This window comes from Astyanax mexicanus, chromosome 6 (genome assembly GCF_023375975.1).
Source record: "Astyanax mexicanus isolate ESR-SI-001 chromosome 6, AstMex3_surface, whole genome shotgun sequence".
NCBI classification, from domain to species: Eukaryota; Metazoa; Chordata; class Actinopteri; order Characiformes; family Acestrorhamphidae; genus Astyanax; species Astyanax mexicanus.
In genome coordinates, this window is record NC_064413.1 from 55,246,461 (window position 1) to 55,262,457 (window position 15,997).

The following is a 15,997-nucleotide window of genomic DNA, read 5'->3' on the forward strand; positions in this document are numbered from 1 at the left end:
TTTCTTTAATATATTTATATTTTTAACTAATGATCAGTAGATGTGTACAAAGCATGAACAAATGCTCACACATGACACTTATTTATCAGCATGAATATTCATATTAAAAATGTTAGCAAATCATTAGCTAATAATAATTTGAACATTAATAAATCACTAGTAAATGCATTTATTATTATTTACAAATGTGATACCAACTTTTCAGTTTTTTAAAATGTGAAAAATAACAGTTATTAATCATTACTTAATAGTATATTCATTAAAGTTATTATAAAGTGTTAGCTTAAATGCTTTAAAAAACATTAATAAGCACATTTTACACACAATTACAACACATTTAATTCAACATAGTCATTTCATTTATAGTAAATTAAACAAATTAAACATACCTACACATAAATTTATATGACAGGTTTAATTCTAAATGATGGAAAACACAACAAAAAGGTCAGTATCTATAAAGATCTGAGGTTTGAAAGTATAAATAAGTGTGGAATTAATATTTTGCAATTTTTTTAGCTCACCATTGCCATTTCTATTTTCTATGTGTTGTTATATAATTATCAACTGCTTAATAAAGGGTTTTAAAGTATTTCAGCCTAATTATTAACTATTAATAAACTAACCTCCTTTATAAACCATTCATAAACCTTTATAAATGTAGTCTTGTTTTAAAGTGGTACCATAAAAAACTACTTAGATCACTTTTTAAAAAAAATAGCATTTGTTACCCTTTTGTCTCCACTCTCTAACTATAAACTTTACCATGAAATCATGAAATATAATTATTTAAATCCTTCAGAGATGTCGTTTTTCTTTTGCATTGTTGTGTGACTCCTGTGTATGGAAGCCCATTCCCGCCACCTAAAAAAAATAAATAATCCAGCAAAATGTTTTTTTATTATTATTAAGTAAACTGCTATCTCAATATTTTGAGATACTAAGTCAATATTTTGAGATACTAAGTCAATATTTTGAGATACTATCTCAATATTTTGAGATACTATCTCAATATTTTGAGATACTAAGTCAATATTTTGAGATACTATCTCAATATTTTGAGATACTAGTAGGCTGTACAGAGACAGAAGCAGGTGAGACAAAGATGCAAAATGGATACCATCATTGAGGACTACTTCAGACGTGGATTCACAAATCATGAAATATTGGAACTTTTAGAGGAATCACACAATATCAAAATAAGCCTCCGGATCTTGGACGAGGCTGAAGTTAGCTTCTTATTCGCCAGTGTCTTATTCAGATTTCCGTTCCACCTTAAATGCTGGCTGAACATTCATGCGGCCGCCTGTAGATGTCGCATTTTAACAGTAAAAAACAGCATGTAAGCAAAGTGCTGTGCAAACGCTCTGAATAAAGGGGAGAACACAATGCGAGGGACAGAGTTTACCTCTGAGTGAAATATAATGTAAATAAAATGAAATATGAATTAAAACGTTATTGCTCTCACTTTTGGCCTAATTCCCAGGTCATTATCTACAGGTGGCCGCATGTATATTCAGCCAGCATTTAAGGTATCTCAAAATATTGACTTAGTATCTCAAAATATTGACTTAGTATCTCAAAATATTGAGATAGTATCTCAAAATATTGACTTAGTATCTCAAAATATTGACTTAGTATCTCAAAATATTGACTTAGTATCTCAAAATATTGAGATAGTATCTCAAAATATTGACTTAGTATCTCAAAATATTGACTTAGTATCTCAAAATATTGAGATAGTATCTCAAAATATTGACTTAGTATCTCAAAATATTGAGATAGTATCTCAAAATATTGACTTAGTATCTCAAAATATTGACTTAGTATCTCAAAATATTGAGATACTATCTCAAAATATTGACTTAGTATCTCAAAATATTGAGATACTATCTCAAAATATTGACTTAGTATCTCAAAATATTGAGATACTATCTCAAAATATTGAGATAGTATCTCAAAATATTGAGATACTATCTCAAAATATTGACTTAGTATCTCAAAATATTGAGATAGTATCTCAAAATATTGAGATACTATCTCAAAATATTGACTTAGTATCTCAAAATATTGAGATAGTATCTCAAAATATTGACTTAGTATCTCAAAATATTGACTTAGTATCTCAAAATATTGAGATACTATCTCAAAATATTGACTTAGTATCTCAAAATATTGAGATACTATCTCAAAATATTGACTTAGTATCTCAAAATATTGAGATAGTATCTCAAAATATTGACTTAGTATCTCAAAATATTGACTTAGTATCTCAAAATATTGAGATAGTATCTCAAAATATTGACTTAGTATCTCAAAATATTGAGATAGCAGTTTACTTAATAATAATAAAAAAAAACATTTTGCTGGATTATTTTTTTTTTAGGTGGCGGGAATGGGCTTCCATACCTATGGAAGCCCATTCCCGCCACCTAAAAAAAATAAATAATCCAGCAAAATGTTTTTTTATTATTATTAAGTAAACTGCTATCTCAATATTTTGAGATACTAAGTCAATATTTTGAGATACTAAGTCAATATTTTGAGATACTAAGTCAATATTTTGAGATACTATCTCAATATTTTGAGATACTAAGTCAATATTTTGAGATACTATCTCAATATTTTGAGATACTATCTCAATATTTTGAGATACTAAGTCAATATTTTGAGATACTAAGTCAATATTTTGAGATACTAAGTCAATATTTTGAGATACTATCTCAATATTTTGAGATACTAAGTCAATATTTTGAGATACTAAGTCAATATTTTGAGATACTAAGTCAATATTTTGAGATACTATCTCAATATTTTGAGATACTAGTAGGCTGTACAGAGACAGAAGCAGGTGAGACAAAGATGCAAAATGGATACCATCATTGAGGACTACTTCAGACGTGGATTCACAAATCATGAAATATTGGAACTTTTAGAGGAATCACACAATATCAAAATAAGCCTCCGGATCTTGGACGAGGCTGAAGTTAGCTTCTTATTCGCCAGTGTCTTATTCAGATTTCCGTTCCACCTTAAATGCTGGCTGAACATTCATGCGGCCGCCTGTAGATGTCGCATTTTAACAGTAAAAAACAGCATGTAAGCAAAGTGCTGTGAAAACGCTCTGAATAAAGGGGAGAACACAATGCGAGGGACAGAGTTTAACTCTGAGTGAAATATAATGTAAATAAAATTAAATATGAATTAAAACGTTATTGCTCTCACTTTTGGCCTAATTCCCAGGTCATTATCTACAGGTGGCCGCATGTATATTCAGCCAGCATTTAAGGTATCTCAAAATATTGACTTAGTATCTCAAAATATTGACTTAGTATCTCAAAATATTGACTTAGTATCTCAAAATATTGACTTAGTATCTCAAAATATTGAGATAGTATCTCAAAATATTGACTTAGTATCTCAAAATATTGAGATAGTATCTCAAAATATTGACTTAGTATCTCAAAATATTGAGATAGTATCTCAAAATATTGACTTAGTATCTCAAAATATTGACTTAGTATCTCAAAATATTGAGATAGTATCTCAAAATATTGACTTAGTATCTCAAAATATTGAGATAGTATCTCAAAATATTGACTTAGTATCTCAAAATATTGACTTAGTATCTCAAAATAATGACTTAGTATCTCAAAATATTGACTTAGTATCTCAAAATATTGACTTAGTATCTCAAAATATTGAGATAGTATCTCAAAATATTGACTTAGTATCTCAAAATATTGAGATAGTATCTCAAAATATTGACTTAGTATCTCAAAATATTGACTTAGTATCTCAAAATATTGAGATAGTATCTCAAAATATTGACTTAGTATCTCAAAATATTGACTTAGTATCTCAAAATATTGACTTAGTATCTCAAAATATTGACTTAGTATCTCAAAATAATGACTTAGTATCTCAAAATATTGAGATAGTATCTCAAAATATTGACTTAGTATCTCAAAATATTGACTTAGTATCTCAAAATATTGACTTAGTATCTCAAAATATTGACTTAGTATCTCAAAATATTGACTTAGTATCTCAAAATATTGAGATAGTATCTCAAAATATTGACTTAGTATCTCAAAATATTGACTTAGTATCTCAAAATATTGAGATAGTATCTCAAAATATTGACTTAGTATCTCAAAATATTGACTTAGTATCTCAAAATATTGAGATAGTATCTCAAAATATTGACTTAGTATCTCAAAATATTGAGATAGCAATTTACTTAATAATAATAAAAAAAAATTGCTGGAGTATTTTTATTTTTTAGGTGGCGGGAATGGGCTTCCATAGACTATCCATAGATAAAAAATCCATAATATTTAAGTTAAAATACACATTTTAGTTTTAGTGTCCTTGGGTCCCTGCTTTCACTCAGTCCTGTTACTGTAACACATTACCCTGATCATCTGAAACATCTGGAACATTCTACAACAGGAAGTCACATTTACAACAGGAAGTGACATCATCAGCTGGTTCTGGTTCTGAAGATCATGGAAAAGTAACCAAAAATTAAAATCAAAGTAAATTAAGTAATATGAACTTGTTTTCTTTGTATTATCTGAGGTCTGAAAGCTCTGCATCTTTTTTGTTATTTCAGCCATTTCTCATTTTCTGTAAATAAATGCTACAAATGAGAATATTTTTATTTGGAATTTGGGAGAAATGTTGTCTGTAGTTTATAGAATAAAACAACAATGTTCATTTTACTCAAACATAAACCTAAAAATAGCAATAGCTTCATTTTTTTTCCAGAGCTGTATTTTTACTTTAAGTAGCAGCTGTTTATACCCATTTTAATCAATTTGAGTATTTAATTAGCAGTATTAGCAGTTTTCTGGACCTTCTCAGGCTCAAAAGTGGCTTTTACACTTATACATTTTGGTCCAAAACAAAACTGTAGGTGTAAAAGGCGTTCAAGAACACTTAAGACTATGATCTGGACCAAAGGACCAAAATCAGTCAATTCGTTTGCAGTCTTCTATACTGTTCAGACGTTTAGAGTGATTACAGAAAGCTGAGTCAGGCGATCGTCACCCAATAAAACAATACAATAAGAAAGAGAAGGGGTGTTGTGCCGAAATCTGACACCTCTTAGTCTTCAGATGTGTCACACCGCAGTACGGGTACAACAGGTTACGGCGCTGGTGATTCTGTATCTACTGTAACTGTAGATTAACTCTTGTTTATTATAAACAGAAATAAAAAGAAGAATTTGGCACAACACCTGGAGATAAAATGTTCTCTCACAAACCAATCAGTGTGAAGTTTAGGGAGACTCCGCCCACATAGATGATGAGGTAGTGAAGTTGTTAAGTTGCTCCGTGACTAAACTGCAGAGTGAAACCGAAACTAAACGGAGTAAATACAGTATAAAGCTAGTGTTGGAGTTTCAGGTATGAAAACGCTGTTAGGCAGCCTCAGTTTTAGTGTGTGTGTTTGTGTGTGTGTGTGTGTGTGTATGTGTGTGTGTGTGTGCGTGTGTATTTTATTATCTCTTCATGAGCTTCAGGAGGCAGGAGCTCTTCCAGCTCCATCATAAAACACACTAGACACGGTTTTATAATCACTGGACGTAACCGCGCCTCCTGAGGGTTATAACCTGCCCAGGTTCACATGTACCTGCGCTGTTATACGACCCCACATAACCAGCGCAGCTTTATGGTGATGTCTGTGTCCATGGTGATGGTGGTGTAATGAGAGTGATCTGATACCAGTGGAGATGTAACTATGCCAACGGCAAAAGTGCCGCTTCATTAAAGCCGGGCCGGCACGACGCGGGATGGTGATTAAAATGTTTCTGCTGTTAAGGAGACCTGAAGGTCACGCCACAAAGATACCCAGCGGAGAATCACCGTGCAGCAGATACCTTTACTTCAGATCAGATCATTTTTCAGATATACAGCTCTGGAGAAAAAAAAGTTTCTTTGATTTTACCAAATTGAAAACCTCTGGAATATAATCAAGAGGAAGATGGATGATCACAAACCATCAAACCACCAAACTGAACTGCTTGAATTTTTGTACCAGGAGTAAAGCAGCATAAAGTTATCCAAAAGCAGTGTGCAAGACTGGTGGAGGAGGAGAACATGATGCCAAGATGCATGAAAACTGTGAAAACTAAAAAATATTGATTTCTGAACTCTTAAAACTTTATGAATATGAACTTGTTTTCTTTGCATTATTTGAGGTCTGAAAGCTCTGCATCTTTTTTTTTTTTTTTGTTATTTCAGCCATTTCTCATTTTCTGTAAATAAATGCTCTAAATGAGAATATTTTTATATGGAATTTAGGAGAAATGTTGTCTGTAGTTTATAGAATAAAACAACAATGTTCATTTTACTCAAACATAAACCTATAAATAGCAAAATCAGAGAAACTGATTCAGAAACTGACGTGCTCTCTTTTTTTACAGAGCTGTATATACTGTATATCACCTTTTCAGACCATAAGACATTAGTAAGGATGCTACATCAAAATGAACAAGGGTGACGCCATGTTTCCCTTCTATTAGAAAAGCTGGGTAAAGCATGTAAGTAAACAAAACTGTAATTTTCTTTTAAAAATTAAATGAGGGCTGGATGTTAATCTACACAGAAATTTTCTCCAAAAAACTGTTTATTCGGGAGAGCAAAGCACTTCTGTTTATTTACAGTAAGCTTAGATTTCCAGTATTTTTTCTAAGGGGGAGTTTTTAGTTATAGTGAAGTTTCTCCAGCACTAAGGCTGGGTGCAGCAGCATTAGCATTAGCTGCTAACTGCAGCGCTATCAGGATGTAAATGCTGCCCAATAGTGCTACACTAAGGAACCAATATACTCACCTCTGAACAGGAAAAGAGCTAGTACTGCAGTACAGTTGATACAGTTGTGGAAATCTAACAATGTTTACTTACATTGGTAGATTATTGTTCCAGGTAATATTTAAAGTACTACATTAATTTCTGTTAGTTGTAGACATATACACTGTGGAATATATAAGAAAAAATACAGATAGCTATCACTAGCATCTATGTTTTAATAAAAAATATCCATATTTGACGCCCCCCCCCCCCCCCCCCCCCCAAAAAAAAAAAACAAAAAAAACAATGATACGATAGATCGCAATATCGATATATTGTCCCACCCCTAGCTGACAGTGAGTGCGGCTGGACTGTGCAGAGAGGATCAGTATTAAAGGACAGATTCTTCCGAATCACACTGAGAAAGAGAGAGAGAGAGAGAGATAGATACAGAGAGAGAGAAAGAGAGAGAGCGCACAGGTGCAGTGTGTCCGCCCACGATCAGCCAGCGTTTAACTCCACACACACACTCTCACACACACACTCTCACACACACACTCTCACACACACACACACACACACACACAGTAAACAAACCCTTCAGCTTCCCCTCAGACTTCAACCTCTCCGCTTCCCCACAGCCAAATCAATGCTGACATTTTTCTAAAGAGAGAGAGAGAGAGACAGAGAGAGAGAGAGAGAGTGAGAGAGAGAGAGAGAGAGAGAGAGAGAGAGAGAGAGAAAGAGAGAGAAATATTTTGTGAAACATTTAACCCCTTAACGCCTGAATTAATGTAGCTGTATATGAAAAAATGTTTCATGTGTGTTTTACCTTTAAGTAGATAGTAAATATTGTTGAGATTATTAATTTCACTTTTGCACAAAAATAAATAGAAAGTTTGGTATGTTGCAAATTTGCAACAGCAGGCAATATGGTCTATTTGGGGTAAATTTGGTATGTTGCAAATTTGCTACAGCAGACATAATGGTCCATACTAAGATAACCATAACAGAGTAATATAACAGTGAAAAATCAATGTTTTATTTATGCACCCAACAGCAGGCATTCAATAATAAATAACACCAATTACTGTCACCAACACAATATACACAAATATTACAGGAAACATTTCATTAATTTGAATTCTAGATTCATTTGAATTGTAAATTGTCAAAGGTTCCTAGGTCCGTGGCGAATATGCACTAACAGGCATTGGGGGAATGCAGGCGCTATCTTGGCAGGTTGATTGAATCAAACGGTTAGTCGCATATTTGCAACAACAGGCGTTAAGGGGTTAAACTGGCATAAAATTTTCCCGAGCAAATTTTACATTATTGAAGAACTGATGATCCATTTCTGTCAAACAGATCAACCACAGAACTGCCCTCACTACTAAACACTGTTACACCACTGACCCGTAACATACTCCACACTGTTACACCACTGACCCGTAACATACTCCACACTGTTACACCACTGACCCGTAACATACTCCACACTGTTACACCACTGACCCGTAACATACTCCACACTGTTACACCACTGACCCGTAACATACTCCACACTGTTACACCACTGACCCGTAACATACTCCACACTGTTACACCACTGACCCGTAACACACACTCCACACTGTTACACCACTGACCCATAATTCATTTAAGCCTGTTACACCAGTGACATGTACCAGAATAAACATTATTGAACTACTGACCCTTCAGGGCATATCCACTTATTCAGAACACACTTCCCACTGTTACACTACTGACTCATAATACATTTTACACTGTTACACTACTGACACATAACACGTTACACACCTTCACGCCCCAAAATTGTATCAGACTTCCCACTGTTACACTACTGACTCGTAATACATTTTACACTGTTACACTACTGACTCGTAGTACATATTACACTGTTACACTACTGACACATAACACACTACACACCTTCACACTGTTACACTACTGACTTATAATACACTTCCCACTGTTACACTACTGACCCATAACACACTACACACCTTCACACTGCTACACTACTGACTCATAATACACTTCCCACTGTTACACTACTGACACATAACACACTACACACCTTCAAACTGTTACACTACTGACTTATAATACACTTCCCACTGTTACACTACTGACCCATAACACACTACACACCTTCACACTGCTACACTACTGACTCATAATACACTTCCCACTGTTACACTACTGACACATAACACACTACACACCTTCACACTGCTACACTACTGACTCATAATACACTTCCCACTGTTACACTACTGACTTATAATACACTTCCCACTGTTACACTACTGACCCATAACACACTACACACCTTCACACTGCTACACTACTGACTTATAATACACTTCCCACTGTTACACTACTGACCCATAACACACTACACACCTTCACACTGCTACACTACTGACTCATAATACACTTCCCACTGTTACACTACTGACCCATAACACACTACACACCTTCACACTGTTACACTACTGACCAGTAGAACACTACACACCTTCACACTGTTACACTACTGACCCATAACACACTACACACCTTCACACTGTTACACTACACACCTTCACACTGTTACACTACTGACCCATAACACACTACACACCTTCACACTGTTACACTACTGACCAGTAGCACACTACACACCTTTTTTTACAGGCTTTTTTTTACCTCTGTATACATTGTGTGGTCTTATCTTGTGAGTGAGGTTAAGCACTAGAAACTGTATAAGCAAACTTTTGTTTTGATTTGCCATAAAACTCTGGTAAATGATTGAGAAGCCAGTTTTTGTGGTTTTGAAATAGTAAGAATTTTAAAATGATCTGAATGTTTCAGTGTAACGCCGTCAGTTGGAGTGTGAGGAAATTCCCAGCTACAACATCCAACATGGGAAGTAAATGAAATGCAGCTTTAATTACAGCATCGCTAAAACAGCAGTACTAACATAACATCTGAAAGTCACAATATTGCCGGTTGAACAGCCTGCAAATGTGACCTTAATGTAATTACGCTTTGTCTACGGGGACGATTATAAATAAGCATTCTTCCGAGAGAAAACAGAGAGAGAGAGAGAGAAGCAGAGGAAAGAGAAATAATGATGTTGATTTAGCAGAAGTTCTGGCAGAGTGCGCTGGGTTTTGAAGTCCTTTTCAGGAAACTTCGGATTTAGACCACCGTCACATTCCCGTCCTGCATCGTACCTCCCGTTGAAATGCTAATGAACTTCCAAGGTCGCTCTGGCCTTCCAGAAGAGTTTTCATGCCACCCCTTCCCAGTCGTTTGCTCTCTCTCTTTCTCTTTTTCTCTCTCTTTCTGTTTCTATTTTAGTGATCTATAGGTGAGCCTTCAATTGTGCACTGTACAGCGTGATTTAGGAGCGTGTCGGTGTGTCTTTGCTATCGTAACATCAGGAAAAGTACTCCTTGAACGTCTCAACATGCTTAAAATGCATATACTAATTATCTTAATTAATCATGGGTGTGGTTAAATTTGGGTCTAATGTGAAGTAATAAACCAATCAGAGTGTTACTTGCTAAGAGCCAGGTGAGCTCTGACTTTGGCAGATTGCTATTTTAACAATGCAGCTACCTGGAAACTGTCCTCCTCTTTCACGCTCTTCCATACTGTTTATTGTTGATGTAAAAGTTGTGTTTGTTCTGCTGTGTGTTCATGCGTGCATAATAAGCAGGCGTGTTTGTGTGTTGGAGATGCCAAGATAGCGATAAACGTCTGACTGTTGGCGTCTGTCTAGGTTGTATTCAGTCAGTGGAGCTCCTGTGTTTTCTGTTACCAAGATAAACAAGATAAAACTCCAGAAATGTACCTGAACACACCTCATGTCCAGAACACCACGCCCATCAGTGTAGATACTGTACATATAGAAGCACTGTAGCTATAATCTCATTCCTAACTTTTTTCATTCATTTTAAAATGTCTAGTTGTGTCTCAAGTATGAATGAATACCATGTGAGCTGTTTTTGTAAAAAAAAAAAAAAAAAGATCTGGTATAACACTGTTTTAGTCCGGTGGAGGAGTGGGGCGATAGGATTTCGGCTCTTGCTCATGTATATTTATATATGCAAACATATCGCCTCTGATTGGCTAACAGCACTGCAAAACCAGGAGGCAGTGAGACAGACAACAGTTAGAAACGTTTTAAAATAAAGACTTTTTTACACTAATAACAGTCTTTGCAATGTCATGTGTTACTTTACAACATGTGTAATAATGCCCTGCTAAGTGCAGTTCAGCCACTGACCTAGTCTTAGAGTCCCTGTAAAACACCAAATCCACCAGAGATCCTATTTAAACCTATAGTTACTTACACACAGAGGTGGATAGTCCAGATTCAGAAAGTAAAAATCCACCCCAGGGTGGATTTTTACTTGGATTTAACTAGTGTAAACAGAACTGTTCTAAACATATATGTACCTATCTCTATTGTATTTGGCTGGTGGTGTTTTTCCTCCATAGACTAATTCTAACCATTTGTTTCTTAGCTCTGAATTACTGGGTAAAGTATATAAACACTGATGTGTTATTCGCACAAATAACACAGGAATGAACTGCATGCTGTTCCTAGCACTGTTATTTAGCTTCTATCTGACGAGACGTGTCGCTGCCCGGCTTCAGCTCTGCTGTCTGTGGGCGGTCCCGAGCCGAGGTGGGCGGGGCCACGAATACTAATGATTCACGGGTTGATGTAGACACGGTGCTTTTCCTAATCGAAATATTTTCTTTTACTAGCTGTTGCAGAACAATTGAGGATGAGTGTTTTTTATGTGTTTTGTGTTGACAGGTGTAAGTGTAACCTGCACGCTAACAGCTGTGTGTTTGAGAAGGAGAAGCTGAGCTGCGAGTGTGAACACAACACCACGGGGCCGGACTGCGGACGCTGCAAGAGGAACTACCAGGGACGGGCCTGGAGCGCCGGCTCATACCTGCCCATACCCAAGGGCACTGCCAATATCTGTGAGTACCACAATAATAATGACTCTTCTGACAACTTTTATAGAGATGCGGGATTTCATTTTCCAGCAGGATTTGGCACACTGCCCACACTGCCAAAAGTAGCAATGGTCTTATATAATAATCAAATTTTCTGAGACACTGATTTTTGGGTTTTCATTGGCTGTAAGCATAGACTGTATATAGCTGGACAGAGCATCGTCTCTCAAAAGTGAAGCCACCACAGGTCGGGCGCCCCCTGCTGTTCGGTTTCAGAAAGCTTTGTAACTCCACCCATTCCCATAGGTTTCAATGGCAAAACAGACAACTTTTAATCACGTTTTTTTCTAATATACTGTAATTCTACCTCATTTATTTTAAATGCAGCAGCTAGTGTAACCTCTGCTTATATTGTTAAATTTTTATCTCCCCACAGAATTCGTTTTTTAAAACGTTATTCAGCTCTATTCAAAAAAGGTGTGGTTATTGTAAAAGGGCTGGTTATGGGCGGGACCAATAACAGACCGTCAGCTCCGCTCCGCCCCGCTCTGCAGTCTGTGACCTCGAGGCAGCCCTCAGGGGCGGGGTTATTTAAATGAGTAGGCTGTCTCTCAACAGTCTTTCTCCCTCCTCTGGTCTCTACTGCGCTCTATAGACTCGGGTATCAGGATCGCCAACATGGCGGAAGATTTTGGCTTCATTTTCATTGAATGAATGGGAACGGAGACACGGCGTCCATCTTTTTTTACAGTCTCTGGCTGTAAGTCATAAACATCAACAATAAAAGAAGAAATAAACACTTAAAATAGATCACTCTGTGTTTAATACATCTATATAATATATAAGTTTCACATTTTAAAATTAATTACTGAAATAAAGTAACTTTTCAATGATCAAACTCATTTGTTTTTGTGATGCAGTAGAATATATACAGCTCAGAGAGATCAGAGCAAATTTATATGTTGTTTTATTCTATAAACTAAAAATATTATCATTCAGAGCATTTATTTGTAGAAAATGAGAAGTGGCTGAAATAACAAAAAAGATGCAAAGAAAAAGTTCATATTTATAAGGTTTTAAGAGTTCAGAAATCAATATTTGGTGGAATAACCCTTTTTGGTTTTTAATCACAGTTTTTTTCATGCATCTTGGCATCATGTTCTCCTCCACCAGTCTTACACACTGCTTTTGGATAACTTTAAGCTGCTTTACTCCTGGTGCAAAAATTCAAGCAGTTCAGTTTGGTGGTTTGATGGCTTGTGATCATCCATCTTCCTCTTGATTATATTCCAGAGGTCTTTAATATGGTAAAATCAAATAAACTCATCATTTTTAAGTGCTCTCTTAATAAATATACTGTAGATAGGTACAGTATTATAGTATTGTGGTAGTTCTCATTTTATCTCCTTATCTGAGGGTCACATCTGTTAAAGGTCTGGCCGGGGGCTGCAGGGAGGCTGCAGGTTTATGAAGCAGGTTCATCCAGATGGCTGGAGTCTGCAGGAGCATCCGAACAGCAAGCAGCCCCTAAAGTAAACTAACACAGTTGAACACAGAGCATATGCTGCAGAGAGACGCACATTATACAGCCTTTATGCTCACTGTTAGAGGACTGGCCACGGTCCTGGACACATCAGCAGCGTCAGACATGGGGTCACCCACTTTATATGCATACAGCCTTATATTATATAATTATATACTGCTTTATATAAATAAAAAGAGTATTTGCTAACCTATTCACATGCAATTTAATTACATTTACTTATTTAATTGATATATTATTTGTTTTTTCCAGTATTTTGGTCCAAATGCAATAATTATATCCACACTATTCTTATACAAAGTGTTTTCTCACTTTTTTTTAGTGATATTATACATTATAAATGTAATACTAAAAAATATTAAAACCTAGGAGAGACATGTCTGTCATCTGCTGGTGTTGATTCACTGTGTTTTATCATCAAGTCCAAAGTCTTACAGCACTGGAGATGTGGATTTCATTTTCCAGCAGGACTTGGCACACTGCCCACACTGCCAAAAGCACCAATTGATCTTATATAACATTCGGTACCACTTTAAAATAAGACTGCCTTTATAAAAGGTTTGTTAATGGTTACTAACTAGTTTGTAAATGCCTTAAAGTAGAAAGGACAACACTATAGACAGCTGTGGGTTCACTATTTGACAAACAACAGGTCATTGTTGCCCTTTCTACATATGTGTTATAACTGATTATTAATGATTTTTAAGGCATTTACAACCTAGTTAGTAACCATTAATAAACTAATTGTCAACCATTAATAAACCCTTTATAAAGGTAGTCTTATTTTAAAGTGGTACCTAATATTCTTACTTTCTGAGAGACTGATTTTTGGGTTTTCATTGGCTGTAAACCATAATCATAATCATCAACAATAAAATAAATAAACGCTTAAATAGATCATTCTGTATGTGATAATACATCTATATAATATATATATATATGAGTTTGATATTTTAACTGAATTACTGAAATAAAATCACTTTTTAATAATTTTTTGAGATGCACCTTTATCTATGTTAGCTCTGGTAGCCTTGGCTGTTATGGTGAGTAACTCAAAGTTAGCAGTAGTCCAGTTATTTTGGAAATCTTGATAAAACAGTATTACGGAGTGCTTGAAAAAGAATGAATTAAATTCAGCATATAATGCATTATAATCACAATGGTGAGAATGAGTCATTGCACCGAGCATGCAAAAGAATCATTTTAAACTGGGCGGGTGTGATGCGGTCTCCTTTCAGAGCGGATGAATCCGATTCCAGGTTATGTTATGTTCAGTCAGAGAGAGAGAGAGAGAGAGAGAGAGAGAGAGAGAGCTCAGTCAGAAACTTCACTCCTTCGTTTCTTTGGTTTTACTATGAGTGAATGGAGGAGCTACTGAGCTCTGAGTTTCCTCTTCTGAAGTCCCCGTTGCTCCACCAGCCGCTCGCGTTCAGTAAAACTGAGCCGGATCCTCTTTTAGAGGCTGTACGTGTGACGTGAGTACGTGACCCGACAACCCAGTTTTTAGATTAAATATATTATTAGGCTTAGCAGGGATGGTGGTTCAGCACACTGGTACCATTAAACACAATATTTTATCCATATTCTTCTCAACTCAAAAAGCCTTCTGCTTTCAGTTTAGAAACCAAATAATACAGACTGACGCTATAAACGTAAGTATAATTCATGCATGGTTAGAAGTAATTATACTATGCTTTTATTAAAGCTCTTAGTATTGACACACAACATCTGAACACATGAACACATCTGATGATAAATTATAGATCATGATTCATAATGCATAATAAACATGTAAATACTTTGTTATGCATTGTTATAAATATGTATAATCATGTTTATAATGCTTTATGAATGCGTTATAATGTATTATGAGTATAATTGTAGACTCTAATAGACATGACATTCATAGAAAGTGAGATTAGGCTGTGCTTTCTAGGAATGAGATGATTTTGGGGGTATTGATTGACTGGCTGTTGGCTGTTAATAAAAAATTGCTCCTCAGAGACAATAGTTTTAACGCTCCTCTGCGTACAGAAAATAATCCATAATGTAATAATGCTGTAAAAAACATAATTCACACCTCTAACACTGAAATATTCCCTGCATGTGTTCTGCTGGTTGTAATTCTAAAATCAATCACCACCGTGTTTTATTGTCCTCTGCTGGCCGTGTGCCATATGGCAGGCCGACTGAGACGAATTAGATGAAGATGGAAATTTAATTAGGATTTAATATCATTTTATGATTTATCAAATGGTTCAACAGAGTAACACTTTCCAGGATTCGTGTTCAAGTATGTAGGCCATTTCCAGGCTCTATATTGCATTATGCACTATACTGTTCAGTTCATTATACTTTTAATACTTAAGTAGAAATGTAGGATATCTATACTTTACTGTAGTAATTATTATTTTACATTTAAACACAATTATCTGAACTTTCTACTCCTTACATTTTAATAAAAACAGCCTCGCTACTCCTATTTACGTACTCATTTCAGCTCGTTTTCATTGTGTGAAACTGCCATGTATAAATCCATATTTCCTGGTATAAACTTATTTAGGAGTATTTTATCTTTTTCATTAACACAGATGCCGTGAAGCATCATAGCGAGTTCCCCTTTGAGATATATAGAGTATCACAGAATCACAGTGTGAGATGCCT

General features: G+C 35.4%; 1 protein-coding gene across 9 annotated transcripts in view; it reads left to right on the forward strand.

Annotated features, from left to right (window-relative positions):
* The window catches only part of ntng1a (netrin g1a), a 251,461-nt gene that overhangs the window by 168,531 nt on the left and 66,933 nt on the right, over nt 1-15,997 (forward strand). For all 9 annotated transcript variants that reach the window (XM_049480888.1, XM_049480893.1, XM_049480894.1 and 6 more), the window contains exon 4: nt 11,642-11,814. In XM_049480888.1, the coding sequence (XP_049336845.1) occupies nt 11,642-11,814 (173 nt within the window). The remainder of the gene's footprint in view (nt 1-11,641; nt 11,815-15,997) is intronic.